This window comes from Pseudorasbora parva, chromosome 5, assembly GCF_024679245.1.
Source record: "Pseudorasbora parva isolate DD20220531a chromosome 5, ASM2467924v1, whole genome shotgun sequence".
In the NCBI taxonomy this organism is placed as follows: domain Eukaryota; kingdom Metazoa; phylum Chordata; class Actinopteri; order Cypriniformes; family Gobionidae; genus Pseudorasbora; species Pseudorasbora parva.
This window is the reverse complement of record NC_090176.1, coordinates 9,810,303-9,835,591: the sequence shown is the minus strand read 5'-3', so window position 1 is coordinate 9,835,591 and position 25,289 is coordinate 9,810,303. Positions and strand designations below refer to the sequence as shown.

General features: G+C 37.1%; 1 protein-coding gene across 1 annotated transcript in view; it reads left to right on the top strand.

Moving 5' to 3' along the window:
- myo3b (myosin IIIB) overlaps positions 1-25,289 on the top strand; it is a 199,079-nt gene that overhangs the window by 95,014 nt on the left and 78,776 nt on the right. The window contains exons 25-26 of the mRNA XM_067444780.1: positions 16,521-16,572; positions 20,995-21,100. Coding sequence (XP_067300881.1) covers positions 16,521-16,572; positions 20,995-21,100 — 158 coding nt within the window. The remainder of the gene's footprint in view (positions 1-16,520; positions 16,573-20,994; positions 21,101-25,289) is intronic.

The following is a 25,289-nucleotide window of genomic DNA, read 5'->3' as shown; positions in this document are numbered from 1 at the left end:
TGACTAGTTTCAAACTTTGCATTACTTTAAAATTAAATACTACAGGATCCAAGAAAAAACTATTAAAAAATCTAAACAACCAGGATGTAATTAGAAATACATCTGCCATCAAAATGTGTGTGTCCTCAGTTTCTACAAATAAATATAGTAAATACCATCCATCATGGCCGTGGAGAGACCGTAAAACTTTATTAAATTATTAAGGGATCTCATTCAATGCTTTTGTAAACATTTTTTGTTTCTGTGTATATATATATATAACATTTTAATGACAGTGGCCTATAATTATTGAAAAATAATGCATTATTTTATTTATATAAAAAAAAAAGGTACGGTAAATGGGACAAACTTTGCATCTAAAGTTTGTCTAAAAACAAGTCTAAAAACAAGTGTTAACATAGACATTATTAAAAACATTTTATTTTAGCCAAGTATTTGTAAAAATAATGTGTGACTTTTGGCCCATATAAAAGGCCCATCTTACCACCTTATACATTTATGAGCTTTTTAAACTAACCACTTTTGATTTATTTATGATTTACAAAATGATTCAGGGTCCCCTGTTAGATAGTAAATCACGACGCCTGTGTGTTTGCTGTGACATTTCTTATCATCACAAACACACTGCAAAGATTTAGAGTTTTTACAGCAATACCTGAGTTTAAAGGGTTAAATCAAGCAGAGATAGCTTTCTAATGTATTAATTGCAGGTCATTATTGAATAGTGATTACATTACACACACACACACACACTGACTCAGGTCCCCTGTTAGATAGTAAATCACGACGCCTGTGTGTTTGCTGTGACATTTCTTATCATCACAAACACACTTTAAAGATTTAGAGTTTTTACAGCAATACCTGAGTTTGAAGGGTTAAATCAAGCAGAAATAGCTCTCTAATGTATTAAATGCAGGTCATTATTGAATAGTGATTACGTTACACACACACTGACTCAGGTCCCCTGTTAGATAGTAAATCACGACGCCTGTGTGTTTGCTGTGACATTTCTTATCATCACAAACACACTTTAAAGATTTAGAGTTTTTACAGCAATACCTGAGTTTAAAGGGTTAAATCAAGCAGAAATAGCTCTCTAATGTATTAATTGCAGGTCATTATTGAATAGTGATTACGTTACACACACACTGACTCAGGTCCCCTGTTAGATAGTAAATCACGACGCCTGTGTGTTTGCTGTGACATTTCTTGCTGTCATAAACACAGTGCAAAGATTTAGAGTTTTTACAGCAATACCTGAGTTTGAAGGGTTAAATCAAGCAGAAATAGCTCTCTAATGTATTAATTGCAGGTCATTATTGAATAGTGATTATGTTACACACACACTGACTCAGGTCCCCTGTTAGATAGTAAATCACGACGCCTGTGTGTTTGCTGTGACATTTCTTATCATCACAAACACACTGTAAAGATTTAGAGTTTTTACAGCAATACCTGAGTTTAAAGGGTTAAATCAAGCATAAATAGCTCTCTAATGTATTAATTGCAGGTCATTATTGAATAGTGAATATGTTACACACACACACTGACTCAGGTCCCCTGTTAGATAGTAAATCACGACGCCTGTGTGTTTGCTGTGACATTTCTTATCATCACAAACAAACTGTAAAGATTTAGAGTTTTTACAGCAATAACTGAGTTTAAAGGGTTAAATCAAGCAGAAATAGCTCTCTAATGTATTAATTGCAGGTCATTATTGAATAGTGATTACATTACACACACACACACACACACACACTGACTCAGGTCCCCTGTTAGATAGTAAATCACGACGCCTGTGTGTTTGCTATGACATTTCTTATCATCACAAACACACTGTAAAGATTTAGAGTTTTTACAGCAATAACTGAGTTTGAAGGGTTAAATCAAGCAGAAATAGCTCTCTAATGTATTAATTGCAGGTCATTATTGAATAGTGATTACGTTAAACACACACTGACTCAGGTCCCCTGTTAGATAGTAAATCACGACGCCTGTGTGTTTGCTGTGACATTTCTTGCTGTCATAAACACACTGAAAAGATTTAGAGTTTTTACAGCAATACCTGAGTTTGAAGGGTTAAATCAAGCAGAAATAGCTCTCTAATGTATTAATTGCAGATCATTATTAAATAGTGATTACGTTACACACACACTGACTCAGGTCCCCTGTTAGATAGTAAATCACGACGCCTGTGTGTTTGCTGTGACATTTCTGATCATCACAAACACACTGTAAAGATTTAGAGTTTTTACAGCAATAACTGAGTTTAAAGAGTTAAATCAAGCAGAAATAGCTCTCTAATGTATTAATTGCAGGTCATTATTGAATAGTGATTACGTTACACACACACTGACTCAGGTCCCCTGTTAGATAGTAAATCACGACGCCTGTGTGTTTGCTGTGACATTTCTTATAATCACAAATACACTGTAAAGATTTAGAGTTTTTACAGCAATAACTGAGTTTAAAGAGTTAAATCAAGCAGAAATAGCTCTCTAATGTATTAATTGCAGGTCATTATTGAATAGTGATTATGTTACACACACACTCACTCAGGTCCCCTGTTAGATAGTAAATCACGACGCCTGTGTGTTTGCTGTGACATTTCTTATCATCACAAACACACTGCAAAGATTTAGAGTTTTTACAGCAATACCTGAGTTTGAAGGGTTAAATCAAGCAGAGATAGTTCTCTAATGTATTAATTGCAGGTCATTATTGAATAGTGATTATGTTACACACACACTGACTCAGGTCCCCTGTTAGATAGTAAATCACGACGCCTGTGTGTTTGCTGTGACATTTCTTATCATCACAAACACACTGCAAAGATTTAGAGTTTTTACAGCAATACCTGAGTTTGAAGGGTTAAATCAAGCAGAGATAGCTCTCTAATGTATTCATTGCAGGTCATTATTGAATAGTGATTACGTTACACACACACACTGACTCAGGTCCCCTGTTAGATAGTAAATCACGACGCCTGTGTGTTTGCTGTGACATTTCTTGCTGTCATAAACACACTGCAAAGATTTAGAGTTTTTACAGCAATACCTGAGTTTGAAGGGTTAAATCAAGCAGAAATAGCTCTCTAATGATATAATTGCAGGTCATTATTGAATAGTGATTACGTTACACACACACACTGACTCAGGTCCCCTGTTAGATAGTAAATCACGACGCCTGTGTGTTTGCTGTGACATTTCTTATCATCACAAACACACTGTAAAGATTTAGAGTTTTTACAGCAATACCTGAGTTTAAAGGGTTAAATCAAGCAGAAATAGCTCTCTAATGTATTAATTGCAGGTCATTATTGAATAGTGATTACGTTACACACACACTGACTCAAGTCCCCTGTTAGATAGTAAATCACGACGCCTGTGTGTTTGCTGTGACATTTCTTATAATCACAAACACACTGTAAAGATTTAGAGTTTTTACAGCAATACCTGAGTTTAAAGGGTTAAATCAAGCAGAAATATCTCTCTAATGTATTAAATGCAGGTCATTATTGAATAGTGAATATGTTACACACACACTGACTCAGGTCCCCTGTTAGATAGTAAATCATGACTTCTGTGTGTTTCTCTCCTCAACCCCCACAACCCCCCACTCACAATTTACATTTCAATAAGGGAAGACTTGAAAAACCAGTTTGTGAACCACAGGCCAATAGAGCTCAAACTACCAATGTGGCAGAACCCTTCTCAAATAAACTAGAGAAGATGCTGGGATTTGACCTGCCAAATTAAACTAAATTACAGTTTTTACAATCGCTAGGACACATTTCTCAATACTTTGGTCATTTTCAAAACTTGTTCTCCAAACTAACAAAACACTTAATTCATGTCTCAAATCAAGTGCCAATGATCCACAGTTTAGCTCGCACAGACTGAAGTTGTGATCACTCTGTGAAGAGTTGAAAAAGTGACCAACATTTGTTTGACAAATTTGAGAGTGCCAGAGACTTTGACTAAGTAGAATATTCTGAGCACAATGTGTGATGTTATTGAGATCTTTTATGAACCTTTTTAGAGGTGACAAAAGTGAGAGTTCCAGAGTATCGAGCTGAAGAAAAAAGTCTGAGCACAGCGTGCGATACTGTTGAGATCCCTTCTGAAACTTTAGAGGAGACACATATGAGCAATACAGTCTCTCTAGCCAAGGAGACAAATCAGAGCATATGTGATGTTGTTGAGATCTCTTATGAAACTTTAGTGGAGATAAACATGAGAGAATGTCATTTTTTGTCTCAGGATAAACATGTGAGAAGCAGGAGACTTAGCCTTATGTCTCAGTTTGATGTTCACTTGATCTCATTTCTGTCTAGAAGAAAGATGTGAGTTGAGAAGGAGATCTCAGGTTTGATTTTCCTTTCCTCTTGGCCTTTGGTTCACAAACTGGGTTTTCAAGTCTTCCCTTATTTATTATTATCAAAATGTAAATTGTAGTTCACCTACAAATGAAAAATAGCCCATGATTTACTCACCCTCAAGTCATCCCAAGTGTATATGACATTCTTTTTTCAAATGAATAAAATCTGAGTTATTTAAATTTATATTTAAAAAGTCCTGGCTCTTCCCAGCTTTATAATGCCAGTGCCTTGTCGGTCCATAAAAGTGCATCTAACCATCATATAACTGATCCACACAGCTCTGGGGGTTAATAAAGGCCTTCTGAAGCGGTGCATTTGTGTAATAAAAATATCCACACTGTAAAATATTATTTCGAAAAAAAGTTACCTGGTTGCCTTAAAATTGTGAGTTCATACAATGAACATTTTTTGAGATTTGACAACCTTTATTCAAATATTCTTAAAAGATTTTTAAGCATATTGGGTAATTGTGTGTGATTTATTTCTTATGATGCAGTGAAACATGCCAAATAGTGCTATTTTCATGATTTATCAAATTTGTATGTGGTTCAGATACAAAAATAGTTTGAGTTTCTATTTATTAAACAAATTTCCTTCATTGTATCAACTCAAATTTTTAATTTCAATAAACTCAAAATTTTAAGGCAACCAGGTTACTTACTTTTTTAAGTTAAACCAACAAAAAACAACCCTTTTTTTTACAGTGCATATTTAAATATTTATAGACTAAAATACTAGCTTTCGGTTTTCAGTGCTACACGAATCAACTTGCGCTTAAAGGACAACTCTGGTGAGAAATGACCCTAGGGGTAATTAACAGATGGTTACCGAGTAGATCGTTCTCTGGGATGCGGTTTCATGAAAATCGAATGTAAAGAGTTTAATCTCTAAACACAGATTAGCTTATAATGTCTGTCTATGGGGCATAGAGTAAGTGAAATTAAATCGCTAGTTAATACCACTAACAAGGCTCAAAATAACCTCACACTAACACGGCAGCATGATGAGGGTCCCTACATGCAAACCGCAGCATTGAGAACTTGTTAGAGTACAAACAGTTTAATAAGAATATACTTTATAAAGACAGTACATTATGCGTTCACGGACAGCAGCCATCTTGGAAAACAGTCTCGATGACTAGAGCCACGAACGCTGTGCTAAGTGAGCTGGTCGATAGGAATTAAGTTTGTGAAATCTAATTACATGGAGTTTTTTTTTTCTCTCTCTCTACTGCGTTCAGTGCTTTCTTCCGGAAACAACGGCCCATATGAGATTCCAAGTCACAGTTCATCACTTAGCACAGCGTTCGTCACTCAAATCTGTTTTTAGAGATAAAACTCTTTACACTTGATTTTCATGAAAACGCATCCCACAGAAGACCTACTCGGTAACCACCATCTGTTAATTACTCTGAGGGTCATTTCTCATCGGAGTTGTCCTTTAAAGAGTAACCCTTCTTCACCCATGAATCCTTGACGTATGTGCACTGACAAACACAGAAGAGAGAAGATAGAGCTAAACAAAACTTAGCGTCAGGGGTTACTCTTTTCATAATAACACTAAAACACAATTTCTTTCAATAAAAATAGTTAGCTTAGTCTATAAAGTTTAAAATATGGACATTGTTCTTACACAAACGTGCCACTTTGCTTCAGAAGGCTCTTCATTACTCACGTGCTATATGGGTGAACACCTAAAGCACTCGCCCCAAAAGCTGTCTCTGACAGTCCACGGATGCTAAACTAAAATGCTAAAATTAATACAAAATTATTTTAAAAAAAATAGGAAGTATCCCAGTAAACATAGTTGCTTATGTCATAGTAGGTTCAGTTAAGTGAACATACACTTTGAGAAAAAGTAACTTTAAAAATTATTAAATTATATATATATATATTTTTTTATTATTTTATTTTTTTACAGTGAGGACAATACAGTGTTATATTACAACTACTGACAGGCCATCCCAAAAAGCACTGTTTATTTCATGTGGATCATATCTTTTGTATTTATTTGTGCTTTCACTTGTAATGTGTTTGGGCTAGTGGTTTAGATGTGCTCTTGAAATTGGAATAGAGAATAGTGTGTGTTGAGTTTGCTGCTCAACCCCCCACCAGTAATTTACATTTCAATGCATGAAGACTCTCACAGGTGAGACACAGAACCTCACTACTGTTACCTGTGTCCTAGACCAAATACACTGCCAAAAATAAATTGAAATTACATGATGAAATGAAATTACAATCGCTAGGACACATTTACCAATCTTTAGGAGAACTGAGTGAGGAGTTTATACATTTGCTAACCAACTTTCAGCTTCACAGCAGTTAATTTTACATTTACAAATCAACTCATTCTTCCAGAGCACTGGCAGCACAGGTTTACATCAACACTAACATCAGGAACATTATACAATTAAAATGACTTTACAAAACTAGAATGACACTGTACTGCTATAATTCACTGCATACTTACATTACAGTACAACATTATTCCTAAGTTTCCTCTTTTGAATGGATGGTAATGGTCTAACACTTGTGTTGGTGTTCAGTTTCATCAAAGTTGCTTTGATAGTGTTTGATTTTTTTAGCAGGATAAATTACATTACAATATTACTGTATACATGTTGTAAATTGCTGTCTCATTCAGTTTTGTATTATGTTATTGTTTTGTCCATAAGTTTAACACTTTTGAAAACAGCATGTAATTATGTGCAAATTGGCCTGTGTAGAACAAAGTTTTGATTGTGTTTGTGTCAAAGTGAGCAAAGAATTCAGGTAAATTGAAAGATGTTGCCATTGAATGCGTTTGTGCTAAAGCAGTGTTGATCCACAGTTAAGCTGTGATATAAAATTTCCTTTTATGAAACATTTCTCAATAATAACTTTAATAGTCCCTTTTTCAAAACTCTTCACACAGCGATCACAACTTCAGTCTGTGCGAGCTAAACTGTGGATCATTGGCACTTGATTTGAGTCATGAATTAAGTGTTTTGTTGTTTTTTGTGGATTTTGAATGTGAAATAACTGCTGTGAAGCAGAAAGTTGGTTTGGAGAACTGTGTGAAGAGTTTTGAAAATGACCAAAGTATTGAGAAATGTGTCCTAGCGATTGTAAAAACTGTAATTTAGTTTAATTTGGCAGGTCAAATCCCAGCATCTTCTCTAGTTTATTTGAGAAGGATTCTGCCACATTGGTAGTTGGAGCTCTATTGGCCTGTGGTTCACAAACTGGTTTTTCAAGTCTTCCCTTATTGAAATGTAAATTGTGAGTGGGGGGTTGTGGGGGTTGAGGAGAGAAACACACAGGCGTCGTGATTTACTATCTAACAGGGGACCTGAGTCAGTGTGTGTGTGTAACATATTCACTATTCAATAATGACCTGCATTTAATACATTAGAGAGCTATTTCTGCTTGATTTAACCCTTTAAACTCAGGTATTGCTGTAAAAACTCTAAATCTTTGCAGTGTGTTTGTGATGATAAGAAATGTCACAGCAAACACACAGGCGTCGTGATTTACTATCTAACAGGGGACCTGAGTCAGAGTGTGTGTAACGTAATCACTATTCAATAATGACCTGCAATTAATAAATTAGAGAGCTATTTCTGCTTGATTTAACCCTTTAAACTCAGGTATTGCTGTAAAAACTCTAAATCTTTACAGTGTGTTTGTGATGATAAGAAATGTCACAGAAAACACACAGGCGTCATTATTTACTATCTAACAGGGGACCTGAGTCAGTGTGTGTGTAACGTAATCACTATTCAATAATGACCTGCAATTAATAAATTAGAGAGCTATTTCTGCTTGATTTAACCCTTTAAACTCAGGTATTGCTGTAAAAACTCTAAATATTTACAGTGTGTTTGTGATGATAAGAAATGTCACAGCAAACACACAGGCGTCGTGATTTACTATCTAACAGGGGACCTGAGTCAGTGTGTGTGTAACATAATCACTATTCAATAATGACCTGCAATTAATACATTAGAGAGCTATTTATGCTTGATTTAACCCTTTAAACTCAGGTATTGCTGTAAAAACTCTAAATCTTTAAAGTGTGTTTTTGGTGATAAGAAATGTCACAGCAAACACACAGGCGTCGTGATTTACTATCTAACAGGGGACCTGAGTCAGTGTGTGTGTAACATAATCACTATTCAATAATGACCTGCAATTAATACATTAGAGAGCTATTTATGCTTGATTTAACTCTTTAAACTCAGGTATTGCTGTAAAAACTCTAAATCTTTAAAGTGTGTTTTTGGTGATAAGAAATGTCACAGCAAACACACAGGCGTCGTGATTTACTATCTAACAGGGGACCTGAGTCAGTGTGTGTGTAACGTAATCACTATTCAATAATGACCTGCATTTAACACATTAGAGAGATATTTCTGCTTGATTTAACCCTTTAAACTCAGGTATTGCTGTAAAAACTCTAAATCTTTACAGTGTGTTTGTGATGATAAGAAATGTCACAGCAAACACACAGGCGTCGTGATTTACTATCTAACAGGGGACCTGAGTCAGAGTGTGTGTAACGTAATCACTATTCAATAATGACCTGCAATTAATAAATTAGAGAGCTATTTCTGCTTGATTTAACCCTTTAAACTCAGGTATTGCTGTAAAAACTCTAAATCTTTACAGTGTGTTTGTGATGATAAGAAATGTCACAGAAAACACACAGGCGTCATTATTTACTATCTAACAGGGGACCTGAGTCAGTGTGTGTGTAACGTAATCACTATTCAATAATGACCTGCAATTAATAAATTAGAGAGCTATTTCTGCTTGATTTAACCCTTTAAACTCAGGTATTGCTGTAAAAACTCTAAATATTTACAGTGTGTTTGTGATGATAAGAAATGTCACAGCAAACACACAGGCGTCGTGATTTACTATCTAACAGGGGACCTGAGTCAGTGTGTGTGTAACATAATCACTATTCAATAATGACCTGCAATTAATACATTAGAGAGCTATTTATGCTTGATTTAACCCTTTAAACTCAGGTATTGCTGTAAAAACTCTAAATCTTTAAAGTGTGTTTTTGGTGATAAGAAATGTCACAGCAAACACACAGGCGTCGTGATTTACTATCTAACAGGGGACCTGAGTCAGTGTGTGTGTAACATAATCACTATTCAATAATGACCTGCAATTAATACATTAGAGAGCTATTTATGCTTGATTTAACTCTTTAAACTCAGGTATTGCTGTAAAAACTCTAAATCTTTGCAGTGTGTTTGTGATGATAAGAAATGTCACAGCAAACACACAGGCGTCGTGATTTACTATCTAACAGGGGACCTGAGTCAGTGTGTGTGTAACGTAATCACTATTCAATAATGACCTGCAATTAATACATTAGAGAGCTATTTCTGCTTGATTTAACCCTTTAAACTCAGTTATTGCTGTAAAAAATCTAAATATTTAAAGTGTGTTTTTGGTGATAAGAAATGTCACAGCAAACACACAGGCGTCGTGATTTACTATCTAACAGGGGACCTGAGTCAGTGTGTGTGTAACGTAATCACTATTCAATAATGACCTGCAATTAATAAATTAGAGAGATTTTTCTGCTTGATTTAACCCTTTAATCTCAGTTATTGCTGTAAAAACTCTAAATCTTTACAGTGTGTTTATGACAGTAAGAAATGTCACAGCAAACACACAGGCGTCGTGATTTACTATCTAACAGGGGACCTGAGTCAGTGTGTGTGTAACGTAATCACTATTCAATAATGACCTGCAATGAATACATTAGAGAGCTATTTCTGCTTGATTTAACCCTTTAATCTAAGTTATTGTTGTAAAAACTCTAAATCTTTAAAGTGTGTTTGTGATGATCAGAAATGTCACAGCAAACACACAGACATCGTGATTTACTATCTAACAGGGGACCTGAGTCAGTGTGTGTGTAACGTAATCACTATTCAATAATGACCTGCAATTAATACATTAGAGAGCTATTTCTGCTTGATTTAACCCTTTAAACTCAGGTATTGCTGTAAAAACTCTAAATCTTTGCAGAGTGTTTGTGATGATAAGAAATGTCACAGCAAACACACAGGCGTCGTGATTTACTATCTAACAGGGGACCTGAGTCAGTGTGTGTGTAACGTAATCACTATTCAATAATGACCTGCAATGAATACATTAGAGAGCTATTTCTGCTTGATTTAACCCTTTAATCTAAGTTATTGTTGTAAAAACTCTAAATCTTTAAAGTGTGTTTGTGATGATCAGAAATGTCACAGCAAACACACAGACATCGTGATTTACTATCTAACAGGGGACCTGAGTCAGTGTGTGTGTAACGTAATCACTATTCAATAATGACCTGCAATGAATACATTAGAGAGCTATTTCTGCTTGATTTAACCCTTTAAACTCAGGTATTGCTGTAAAAACTCTAAATCTTTGCAGTGTGTTTGTGATGATCAGAAATGTCACAGCAAACACACAGACATCGTGATTTACTATCTAACAGGGGACCTGAGTCAGTGTGTGTGTAACGTAATCACTATTCAATAATGACCTGCAGTTAGAGAGCAGAAACTATATTTGAATAGGCAGCTAATACAATCGGGCACAAATGTAAATACATTGGTGTACCTGACAATAATCTTAAATGAGAGATGTGGACTGATCATATACTGTAATTATGAAGACACAACAGAGAATTAATTTCTTAAAGAAATGACTTTCCTGTAATGTATTAGGTGTTATGTCTAAGGTATATTGTGTTATTTATGTGTGCATATTGTGATACCAGATGCCTGTGTAAACAAGTTAACTTATTTTAATGTGTTGACTAACATACTAAAGCACAAGAAGACTTGTGAACTAACTAAGTATAGTGTGTTACTTGATGTTACATCTTGTAACTTTATTGCGACTGTGTAATAAATATATTTAAAAATAAGCTTCAAAATAAATGGCATTAAAGTATATTTTAGGTTACAAATAAATACTTCTCAGTACATTCAAAAGAACACAGTTATTATAAAAAGACATATTATTACTCGACACATTATATAGTCTGTACGAAGCTTAACTGCATTTATTATCATTTAAAAAACAATGTTATTTATTTGTAAAGACATGTAATGGTGGAGATGGCATATATATATATATATATATATATATATATATATATATATATATATATATATATATATATATATATATATATATATATATATATATATATATATATATATATAATGAAGACAGACTTGACTGCCAGCTCACTTCACATTCACACACACACACACACACAGCTCCATTAGAGTCTATGGAGGTCCCCTGTTGGATAGGTAGACATCGTTCAGGTCCCCTCTTGGCATGTTTTTAAAAAAATAAAAAAATTCTCATTTGAAGTTATATTGTGAATAAGGACCTTAAAAGAAAATTTTGTATGTCATTTTTGTTTCTTCAAAATGACTAGAAACACAGGTCCCCTCTTGGATAGTGTAGAGTGATAGTCCCCTCTTGGTAATATAGACGTGTATGTGTGTTTTTGTGTGTGTGTGTGTGTGTGTGTGTTTGTGTTTGTGTGTGTGTGTGTATCCTCAAGCCAGTTGGCCTATCAGAGGGGATTCTCAATGCTTGTTTATATCAGAAGTCTCAGTGGTGAAACTTCAAACCTCACACTTTGCTATTCTGTTTCATCAGGGCTGGAGAGAAACGTTATAGATTTATTTTGACATCAACTGGCCCAATTTTCTCTTGTAAAGTTCATAAACGTACCTACATGCTCATTAGCTGACAGGAATGTTATCACAGGGTTTGAGTACCCGCTGACGTCAGTGTGTGTGTGTGTGTGTGCATTTAAAGCATACATGTTCAAATGCACAATAGAGTTACTGCTATAAATTGTTATGTCACAGATGGTGCCTGGGAGAAACATGATGATGATGATGATGATGATGATGTCATTGATGTTGTGGCAGTCACATGTACTCAGAAGATCATCTAGTTGTTCAGAGTTGCTCTTTCATAGTTCAGGAGACTTCATGGCCTGTTCACTCCAAACACAAATATTTATTGAAGCTATGGAGCTGTTCACACAGGGGACACATTTTTCTTACTCACATCTGTGAGTGTGTCAGTTTAATTTTATTTTAAAAGAATGTACTTAGCCAGCTATGAATACCAAATGACCAATAACAATTAATCTTTGGGTCACATGGACAACAGAGTATGTATGTTTCACTTGAGCTTTAACTTCATATCAGGTGTTATGTCTTAAAATTCCTTAAGAGAGAACATATACACAAATAATTCACTTAAAGCTGCAATCCGTAACTTTTTTTGGTTAAAAATTATCCAAATAAATTTTTGAGCAAGCACATAACCAGCAAGTGTTCTCCTTACCCGCTTTACATTGGTAAGCTTGTAATAATGTGTTATAGTTTGAGTGGTAGTGGTAGCTTTCTGTGAGAAATATGACCATGGCGGTGTTCGTCTTTGTGTCATTAAGTTACGTCTGTACACATATAGGAGGAGTCCGGCTATAGGCTATCGCATGTGAGGATGCTGCAGGTGGCGGATCATTTTAGCCTTTTCTCACAGCAGCTGCAATTATCAAACGTATAATTTTGATAGCGGATTGTAATCCAGAAAGGTGCAAAACGACAATCATCAGTGACAACTGGAGATTTGTAGTCAAAAGCAAAAGGTTAAACTGGACAGAAATTGAAATCTACAGGTAACGCTAATACACACTAAATACACGGTCACAACCATTTGAGAACAAAGTATAAGTATTGATGTGATATGAGCTAAGCAGTCGTTAAAATTCAATCACCATTGGTGGCGCGATTTATTGTAATGCTTTTTATCTCAGTTGGTTAGAACAAAAGTGGCAGACATGTTACTTACTTCTTTAGATGTAATTTTCCAGCGAAAATTCTTATTTAGGTTATACTCCAAGAAGTAGAGTCTGTGATTCTGAAGTACAGTGTCCACACCGGTGCGGTGAATGAATGACAGCCACACACACTCCTCAAAACATTACATTCATCTGCGCTGAGGAGCCACCGATGCACAACTCGTGTAAAGATGATAAAATAACTGCAATTCCTACAAAGATGGCGACACAGAGGCAAAACTTACCGACTTCAGCTTTAATTTTGACAAACTAATAAAACAATGGATAACTGATGTAATTGGTCTTCGAAGAATTTGAAAAAGTTTCAGGTCATATTGAGATTCCTGACTTGTGATTGCAGAATTTGTATTTTATTTCAACAAAATAATTGTCAAGATCTTTTCTAAAACATTTTTCAGAGAGACATACGTGAAATCTACTTCTGGGTCTTCTCTGAAGAAATTGAAATTTTGTCATTCTCCTCATATCATTCCAAACCTGACTGGGTTCATTTATTTTTATTTTTATTTATTTTTTATTGAAAGTAGAAAAATTTGAAAACAGCTCCTTTTTTGTTTTTCATTAAAAAAAGAAATATTGTAGGCTTACATTATTTGTCTTCTACGTGCATTCATGCCACAACTGTCATTCTGACTGTCTAATAATCTGAACACAACCGAGATATTAAAATGGTTTCACTTAATAATAAATTATAATTTTGGTTTGTTTCTCGCCAAACTCTACAGTTCAGTACAGTTGGAATATACATGTGTGGCCCAGTATGCCAAGGCAATGGCTTTAACAATCCAGTGTGCCATCCTCTGTTTGGAGACATCCTTCCACTTCTACTGTCCCCCAAAACAGACAACGAGCTGCTCAGAGCTTCTGAAGCTCTGCATGCTGTCCGAGGTGTGTACTGGACACAGCAATGACGAGGCTCGGTCTGCCTCATCCTGCATTTATCCTCTTGTCACCTCTGAGGAACCTGATTATCAGGTCCAGCTTCCCTAGAGACTACCATCCACTGCATTGTGTTGTGCCGCTATGGGAGCCACATTCCCTTTAAAGGTCCCATTCTTCGCGTGTTTTCGAAGCTTTGATTATGTTTACAGTGGTCAATATAACATGAGTTCATGTTTCGCGTGTAAAAAAAGCACAGTATTTTTCACACAATTGACTTATCTGTACACCGCTGTTTCCTCTGTCCTAAAAACGGCCTGATGATTTCCTTGTTCTATGAAGTCCCTCCTTCAGAAACACGTAACGAGTTCTGATTAGGCCAGCGCTTCCCGCTCTGTGATTGGACAGCAGCTTAGCGCACGTTGCCCGGAAAGGTCCCGCCTCTTACCATAACGGGTAGATGTTCAATGTTATTGCAAAAATGTCTATATTGCTTTATCAATTTGAGCCGGAATCAGACCCGGAAAATATCGAAGAGGATCGATTACAACCTGCTCAGGAAAGACTTTTGCTGGATGTTTCAGAATGGTGAGCTGTCTATTCAGTAGTTTAAACTGATCATTACAAACACCAACCGATGGTGTCTGAATGAATTACTACACTTGTATATGCTAAGTTTTTCGGATTAGTTTCAATGACCATCTAACGTTAGTTAACAAAGCTAAACAGCGTGGCACTTTGTGTCATGAGTTACATAAACTGTTAAACGGACCGACTTAAATAATAAAATACACTTACCGGTTGTGCACCATAAACAACGCCTTCTCCAGACAAAGAGGGAACTGCGTCATCTTTTAAGAATAATCTTTCTGCGAATCCGGCATTAAACTGATTGAGATTGAGGAAGCAGTCCTCAGCAAAATGTGCTGCATATAGTTTTAAATTGTGATTATAATTTTCCGGAACCGAGTTAAACATAAACTGTAGCCATTGATCTCTACGTACATCGTCCGCGGGAAGGCCAAACAAAGGTGATTTGACTCTGGGATGAAAATAACAGCGTTTCAATGGCATGGTGACAAACACACTCTACAAAAACAACGCTTCCTATTCTCGACCTGCTAGAGCAAAAGGACAACGCCCCCAAATTTGCGTGTTCTTGTGGGCGGAGGGTTCGTCAACGAACGTTTTTAGTTGCGTCATTAAAGCAGGAAGTGCAGGGCTGTAGTCCAAAGCAGCCGTTCGCTGTAGGCTTTGAAAGGGAACTTCTGTTAAATAAAATATCTCGCTTGGCATTGAACTTTGAGCTTTATAATTTTACAGGTATTTTTTCTGCTCTAACAGCAACATTACACACTAACTAAAGTTTGAAAGATGGAATCGCAAAGAATGGGACCTTTAAGGTGGAAGGAGACAGGCGCCCCTCCAACCTCTCCTGCAGGAAGGAATACTCTGAGCCGACTGCACATCTCTGTGGGTCACACCAGTTAGTCAACAGACTCCACTTCAAGGCATATACTGCCTCGTAGAGGGGGCTCTAGCCTGAGTGATGGTCTTTCACCGCTGGTTTTAGCCCACTTAACTCTATCCCGTCCAGGAGGTATGGGAACGGGTGCCAGATTGTGCCCTGTCCCTGAGATAGGAGGTCCTTCCTTAGTGCGATTCGCCAGGAGCATGATCTTCGAAAACCATGGGCTAGTACGGCATAACCATCAAGACACCACGCCGAAGTGACTGACAGATAGGGAACGCAAAGTTTTTCATTTTGGTTCATTCAAAATACATTGACTTTTGGTGCATTGTTGATATCTCTTCTGAAACATGAGATATTTAAGGGTTTTTTCCTCATAAGAATTGCAGAACACAACATTGTCATGAACAGCAAAATGTATAATGATAGTATACAACATACCAAAGGAGAAAAAATAATTTGGTATATAATTTAGAATAACAACCAGGACCAGAATAAAAATGAAATGATATATACAGCGTGATGTGAGGAAGCAGTTGGACCTGGTGGAGAAGATGAGCTGTTCCTCATAATGTTCTGGGCCTTTCTTCTGCTTCGCTGTTCATAGAATGAGACTAGACTTCATCGGCCCTCTCAGTGTCACACACTGATTGTAGATCAGATGTTTACACTGGTTTGAAGGAGAGAGCGATGTAAACCAGCAGACGATGGACAAAACACAGAACACTCACAATATAAGGGCTGTGGAATATAATGCCGTAATCTGATATCAATGGCTTCATCTTGTATTTAACCAAATCGTTTTCTCTGAATTACAGGAATTCTTAAACTGCTAAAATGTTTTGTGAGGAATTCTGATTGTGTTCTGATTGTTTTTGTCCTCAGACAATCCACACCTGAAAGAAGACCTTCCACCAATCTCATCTCAGATGAAAAGGTCAGATATGATCATTCCACAATTTAAAAGGATAGTTTATTTTAAAATGAAAATGACCCCATGATTTACTCACCCTAAAGTCATCCTAGGTGTAAATGACATTCTTCTTTCTGACGAATACAATGAGAGTTAAATCAAAAAATGTCCTGGCTCTTCTAAGCTTTATAATGGCAGTGATGGGGCTATCCGTATTTAAAACTAATATCTACAAAATTGCTACACTGTATAAAAAAAAAAAATAAAATAAAAAAAAAACTCATATTGTTCAATTTACTTTCTACGCAACAAAATTGTGTTTCTTTTCTAAACGTGATTTATATGTTTTCGATTAATGTAATTCTCTAAAATGTGCAATCTGCTAGATTAAATTATTTGGGGTGAGATTGAACCAATTAAGTACTCAAAAACGATTTTTGCTGAAACTGTAGTTCCCAGCATGCTTTGCTTGGGACTTGATGAGTAGAGTAAAGGTGTTGAACTTAAGTGTTATTTTATGTGTTTTGGGGCAAAATGAGCAAAGGGGGCGACTTTATATTGTGTAATAGTGTACAATTTTTAATTCTGTTGGAATTATTAAAACCATTTAAAGGGGGGGTGAAATGCTGTTTCATGCATACTAATCTTTTTACACTGTTAAAGACTTGGAATCCCATACTAAACATAGACAAAGTTTCAAAAGTTAAGGTGGACGTTTGATGGGAGTATTTCTTTGTCAAAAATACTACTTCCGGTTAGTCATAAGTTTCGGCAAGTTTTTTGAGATCATGCGTCCCCTTTGACGTTAGTGGGGGCGGAATTTCCTTGTATGGGCCTTACGGACAATTCTACCGGAAGCGCGTGAGAGAGAGCAAGGGAGAGAGCGAAAGCAACAGGCTACGCCCATCAAAGCGCTGGCTTGTAGGATGCTAAACAGGTGATATAACCAGTAGCTACTGACTTACCCACTGATAGGCCGGCGGTCGATCTGTATTAGCACTTTCCTCACGCGACGGGCGAATCACTTTCCTCACAGAGCGACTCACTTTCCTCACGCGACGGGCGAATCACTTTCCTCACTGAGCGAATCACTTTCCTCACGCGACGGGCGAATCACTTTCCTCACAGAGCGACTCACTTTCCTCACGCGGCAGGCGAATCACTTTCCTCACTGAGCGAATCACTTTCCTCACAGAGCGACTCACTTTCCTCACGCGGTGGGCGAATCACTTTCCTCACTGAGCGAATCACTTTCCTCACAGAGCGAATCACTTTCCTCACAGAGCGACTCACTTTCCTCACGCGGCGGGCGAATCACTTTCCTCACTGAGCGAATCACTTTCCTCACAGAGCGAATCACTTTCCTCACGCGGCGGGCGAATCACTTTCCTCACTGAGCGAATCACTTTCCTCACAGAGCGAATCACTTTCCTCACAGAGCGACTCACTTTCCTCACTGCAGCGCGCTGCTGCACACGTCATTATTTAGCTCCGCTCACATGACACGCCCCCACCCGCTCGGCTTTTTTCGGAAAGACTCGGAACAGCGCATCTTTCTTATATAATTATAAAAAAAATAAAGACTTTTCGGAGATATGCAGGATGCAATGCTACTCTATAGGTACTCAAGATTGACATGACACTGACTGAAACTGAGTGTTTCACCCCCCCTTTAAATCACACTGGGTACCATAATGGAGAAGAACGAAGCAATTGCTGAGGTTGTGGATTGATACAGCACATGTCATTAGTTTAAAGAGCATTTCATGCTTAGTACTTGGCATGGTCATTATGTGCTATTGCTGGCTAATAGAATGAAAGCTAGTTAGTACAGTCTTATGAATCAGTCAAGTTACAACAAAAATAAAATGTTGTGAACTTGTGTTTTGTGAATTGATTAAAGAGGTAGGGTTTTAAGCCTCCTGGGCACACCACTGTTGTTAGGGAGCCATATTAAAATCATTTTGTGACTACTAAATTTGCTTTTTAAAAATGTTATACTATTGTCTGAGGTCAAATTATGGCCTTTGTGTGGTTTTTACATTCAAAAACATCATAATTAATAAGCAATAGGTGTTTTTCTACACTGGTTTTGAGGCTCTCTCCTGAACGCTGGGTTTTGATGGACGTGCTGCACTGGAAACTTGGAAGTAAACGCCCACGGCTAGGATTGGATAAGATTTGCAAATTTAATGAGCTTCAGCTCCCCCGCGAGTACACTTGAGGGATTGTTTTGAAAGCATGTGGGAAAACGGCAACAGGAATGATCCGTCCCACAGGGCTCGCATAATATCTTTATCAAACAAACACAATGATTTATCTCTCATCCACCCGTAATTAATTGGAATGTTATTTTTTTATTACCTGGCCCGCCTGATCGGTTCATCCAAGCATTCCTAATATTGGAATCCGAATGAAGCTTATGCGGCAAGTTTATTGCTAGGAAGTTGGATCCGGTTTAGCTCTATGTAGACCTGTGTCATATCAGTGGCACGAGACGGTGGGCGGGGCTACAGAATCACAGAATCAGGCATTCTTCTACTTCTGTTGAAGTGCCGTTTCACCACACGATGACGTCAAGCTGTGGCATATTCTGAGATTGAGGGTTTGCTGGGCCTAGCTTTTCTTTGACTAACAAGGAAGTTTTCAGCTCTGTAACTTATACGATATTCTAATATTACCAAGACCTTCTATATATATCGAAAGCTAAAGGAAAAGTTCATTCAGTTCATGACCCCTTTAATTGATTCATGTGGAACCGATGTACATGATTAAATCATGTAAATCCTACACACCTTTTTTTCAGTGTAACATCTACTAAACTAAATATCTAGCTTCTGCCAGACTGCCTTACATATTCAACTTAAGAATTAAGAGTAACTGGCGTGACGATGACGTCGGACGTAAGCATTTTGAACTGCGGGAGGCGTCACACTTTCTGCATAAGTTGTATACAGAAGGTGGTCCACTGGAAGCTATATATTTTACTCTATAAAGTTTTAAATATTGATATTTTCTTTCACGGATACATGGCTTCAGCAGGCCTTTATTAACCCCCTGAGCCGTGTGGAGTACGTTTACAATGGATGGATGCACTTTTTTGAGCTTCAAACTCAATGAACTGTCTGAAACATCAGGACATTTATTAATTTAACTCCGATTGTGTTCATCAGAAAGAAGAAAGTCATATACACCTAGGATGGCTTGAGGGTGAGTAAATCATGGGGTCATTTTCATTTTAAAGTGAACTAATCCTTTAAAGAATAGTACTCACTCTCTTATGTATAATTTTCTTCCGTGGAGCATAAAAAGAGACGTTTTGCAGAACTGCCATGCTGCTCTTTCCGGGCTACTCAAAAAAAGCACCATAAAGGTTTCCCCTGCTTCTATGGTGCTTCTTGTCCTTTTGCCCTTGGTCACTGTACTCTTTTATGCTAAGGAATACTGCAGTATGACCATCCTGAAAATATACAGGTTTGAAACAACACGATGAGAATTAAAAAAATTTGAGTGAACTATTCCTTTAATTACACGTCTGATACGGCTCATGTTAAAATGAACTCTACTGTCACCTAACTGCACTGAATATTACACAGAGCAACCCTCAGATCAAACAGCACAGTCCTTGAGACAAAAGAGACAGTTCCCTCATAGAGAATTCACTTCTCCGCTGAGAGAGAGAGAGGGAGAGAGAGAGGAACCCAGGGAGGTAGAGAGAGAAGGAGTGAATCAAAAGACTGGAAAAGCGTGGTAGAGAGTAAACGCTGACTTCTCCCTGAGGTGATTTGTCTTTTCGCTGCTCTCTCTACAGATGTTGGAGCCCCTTTTTTCCAGTAAAGACCTGAGGTTCTTTGCTAGGACTTTGATATCCTACTCGAATTCAATATGTGAAATAGTAGAGCCACTCTGTGACTTGGAGCACATCACTGAGCTTTGAAGTCTGATCCAATTTTTGCTGCTCGCCATTTGATGTTGAAAGGATGAGATGAAGAAAACGTACAGTTTTTGCCAGTAACTCTGCTGAGCATATGTAAGATTAAAACAGCCCGCTCCTTTGGAGGGTGTACTTAGAAATGTTAAGCAGATTAATTCTTTCCTATAGCTCTTTTATTCAAAGATAAAATTAATGTGTGTGGAAGTCTGCGAGGACGGCCTCCGTTATTTCCTGCATTACAATGAGTGTGACGAGCGCGCACGAGAGAGAGAGAGAGAGAGAGAGAGAGAGAGCACTCTGGTACCAGTGCATTAGCACTTACTGTTGCCAAACATTGTGTGTTAATGGATGCTCAAAACCAGCCTGCTCTTAATAAATCACTTCAATTAATTCACACAAAAGACTGCTGCTGTTTTATTCATTATGATGCGCTTGTTTGTATTTGTTCGCTTTGTTTCCTGATGTGTTTTCTGTTGACGTGGGTGTGTGTTTGTGTGTGCAATTCTTTTCAGGTTGTCTCTGTCAGCAGAGAGGACAGCTCCAGTGACGCGTCTGTGCTGAAGACAGACAAACGGAGTGACAGCAGAGAGAGAGAGCGACCGGCACTGAGCAAACAAGGTGAGTCCACACACACACACACACACACACACACACACACACACACGTGGGTCAGCAACATTCTCATAGTCCCGAATGCACACACACAAGCGCACCTTTACAGTGACCAAAAAACACAGACATACAAATTATTCCACATTTATTCAACCTCATGTTGGTCTGAACAAAAAAAGATGACATTTTGAAGAACCTCCAAGCAGCTTGTTTACCATAAAATGAAAGCATGACCAGTCGTCACACTCAAGACAATTACTGAAATCAAACCTGGCGCAGCACGTCTTCATGCCAAGTTTGACTGCACAGACGAATCCCTTGTGAAAAAAATACTCTTCTTTTAAAAAGAAGAAAAATCATTTGCTCACCCTCATGTCATTCCAAACCTGTATGAGTTTCTTTCTTCTGCTGAACACAAAAGATGTTTTGAAGAATGTTGGTAACCAGACAGTTGACTATAGCCATAGTATTTCTTCCTGATGCTATCGCAATGTCTACCGCAACTGTTTGAAAACCAACATTCTTCCAAATATCTTCTTTTGAGATTGACAGGCGACTTCCTCAAACGCTATGCTTTACAAGTTAAAATTGCAATTATCTCACAATTTACAAATAGTTGGAAACATTTGGGATATTGTAAGTACTCAACTGAACAAAATATATAACACTGACCTAGTGGTTTTTGGATATTTTACTGCAAAAATACTACATAGTGCACCTTTAAATGAAAACCACAAAAACATGCAATTTAGTTCAAGAAGTTTTCCAAATGTCCTCTCTCTCCCCTTCCTAAAAATGGTTTAGTCCGATGGTTATTAGGCCATTTCAGCAGAGAGACCCAATAAAATCAATCAGTCCATCTAGTGAACAGAACCAATCAGAGTTGATGCTGCTCTGAGAACAGTTAGAAAAAGTTACAGTGGAAGTGAAACTGACTGAAAATCTGGGAACCAGTAATATCATAAAAAGGAGAGGGAGGCCGGGAGAAGTCTTTCAAACCGTTCTTTAACGGTTGTCAGTGTCAGTGTGATTGGGGTGCCCTGGCCTGATCTTTTCACTGCCGGATTTACTTCTGCACACTCCGGGACGGTCACATCCCTGTTTAGCGGCGCGCCGATCTCCACAATTACACGATTACACGCTCAAAACCCTGGTTTTCATATCATATAGTTTGTTGGTTTGTATAACATGCATAAAAATATATGCGTGTCACGAGAATTACAGAGTTGCCGGTCAGCTGCTGATATTATATTTTTAACAATACTGTCAAGAAAACAGATGCATTTATTAGCTTTATTTAATAAAACAGCACATTATCATAATCAAAAATTAAGACAGTGATAAACTTAAAGGTGGGGTGTGTTATTTCAAAACCGTTTCAGAAAAAGGACTCGGGCCGAGTGGAATAACAAACTTGTAGCCAATCAGCAGGTATGGGGCGTGTCTATGGTGAGACGAGAGGCTCAGTGCACGTCATTATTCAAAACACACGAGTCACACAGGACGGACATTAGCCGAGAAAAAACGAATATATATGCCGGCTTTTGCTTGAATATGCTGTGTGTCATGTTCGCTTGGTTGTCCATTTGGGATCGTATTGTGGCTCACTTCAGCGATAATAAAGACCCGTTCATTTCCCCACCGTATGGAGCATCTAAATCCCCTCAGTGTTTCAAGCGTCAGCTCACAAAATGTGTTCGACAGGTAAGATACTATACTCCTAATATACCGGTATGTTTGTTTCCTCTTTACATCTATATTACCCATCCGGTCATAATTGTAATATGTTGTTAGCTGGACTATCGAGCTTGTATAGCCTACTAACTTTATCGAGTTGTTAATGAGAACGGTATGTGTTTTTGTGATCGCTATAACTCGTATCTTGTCATAACTGTAACATGTCATTAGCTGGACTCGTGCTCGTGTACTATCGAGTTGTTCATGAGAACGGTTTGTGTTTTTGTAATGGAAGGGGTGACTTTTTCATTGAATATTCGACCTGGATTAGTTACACACAGATTCTGCTTTGCTTGCTTGCTTGCTTGCTATGTGTGGGGCGGAGCTACCAATATAGGGCCGAGACCCTTTTGGGGGTAGGGGCGTGTTTGTTTTGGTGATTTGAAATAACAACAACGGTTACCAGATATCACTTATCCCACCTTTAAGTGGTTTTATTTTAGATATGATTGCATTCTTTTTCATTTCTGAATATTTATCTCAGCTGTTTAAAGGCCTATTAATAGTTTCCACGTGATGCCATGCCATTATACGAACGCCCACCACAACAAGGCTTCCCTTCATTGCCCGCCAGTCCAATACCACAACCAGGTTTGTAGTAAGTTGTTATGGAGTAAGACAGTGATATTAAAATACCAAATTCAATATACACCTTATTGATGCTGTAATTCTTGTGACACGCATTGATGTACAGGAAAGCAGATGAACACAGAATATTAGTGCAACACGAGGTTCCTCGTTAAGAGTTTTGCCCATTGAAACCCATTATAAAGAAAACCTGTTGCGTTTATATTATTCGCTCATCTACTCGCCTGTATATAGTATGCATCATCAATAATGTGTAAACTGAATTTGATCTTTTAATATCACTGTTATAGTACATTATGGCACTTTTAAGGGTGGGTTGCACTTATAAGGATTCTTTAGCCTGCCGTCGGTTCACCCCGATCGGCCCTTTATTTCTAACGGGCTTTCTATATAGTTAATCTGTGTTTGTATTACAATTTAAAATTATAATAAGTTATTCATCGCTTATATACAATATTAATATACATATAAGTAAAAGCAATAACCTTTATTTGCATGTATTTATTTGTCTGTTTTGTTATTTAGTAAGAAATCCATATTAGGTGCATGGCACCAGATGTGGGCCTCCAACATCTTATAGGCCCTCTGTATCAAGGGCGTAGGTTTGGTCTCAGCTTTGGTGGGGACATCCCACCAGGTTTGCCCAGATTATATAGTCTATTATTTATTACTGAGTATGGAAAATGCACCATAGTTTTGGAATGAATACGAATACTAATTTATGAGGCTTTTCGGCCCAATCCAGTACCATAATAATAATAAAACAAAATACTCTTTACTTGTCAAGTTCTTAAATGATTTTCAAAACTGATTTGGAAAAAAACACAACATGCACACAAAATTACTTATTTTCAATATTAAAAATGATTGTGGACTGGATATTTTTGTACCTCTTATCACACTATTGAGCATGTCAAAGATTAGTAACGACTTTAGATTTGATGCATTGTTAGTTTTTGTACAGGATCAGATTTGTTTCTCCCTCATTTACCGTTCGTGGCTGTTTTTGCCCCATTGACTTCCATTATAACCACATTTTTTGATTGTAAAGCCATAATGCTATATAATCATGCACAATCACTTTTTATATTGAAAATAAGTTATTTTGTGTGTAAGTTTTTTTTTCCCCAAATCAGTTTTGAATCAGTTTATGAACTTGGCATTTAAAGAATTATAGTAGTGACAAGAGTGACAATTAAACAATGACAACAGCTCAACAATAAACATGGAATCAAGTAGGCCTATGCAAATTTGCAACAGAACACATTTTATATTATTTTACATTTGATTATTTTATTTATTTCTAAAGAACTCTTTAGTAGCCTAGTATATTGGTGCACTTTAAAGGGATGGCTCACCCAAAAATAAAAATTCTGTCATTTACTCTCCCTCATGATGTTCCAAACCTGTATGAGTTTCTTTCTTCTGCTGAACACAAAAAAAGATATTTTGAAGAAAGTTTGCAACCAGGCTGCTTTGGGGGCAACATTTCCTTTCATGGTAGGAATTCAACTAACAAAGAAATGTATACAGGTTTGGAACAACTTGAAGGTGCACTGTCTCTTTAAGCAGTCATTTTGAACCAGTAACCACTTTATTGACCAAAATGTTCTGAAATTCAAATATTAAATAAAAATGTCTTTATTAATTTACTATTATGACTATTTGCAATTATTTATTGTAATTATATATGCAATTTGTCCCATTTTTATCTAAATATTTTTTAAATGTCAAACTTTATATGACATGGTTATTTATTATTAATATAGCCTATAGCTAAATGATAAATTAATAACATTAATTAGGCTATAATCTATTAATTAACCGGTCTAATGTCTAGAAAAATAAGTCTGCCAATCTTTGATAATGT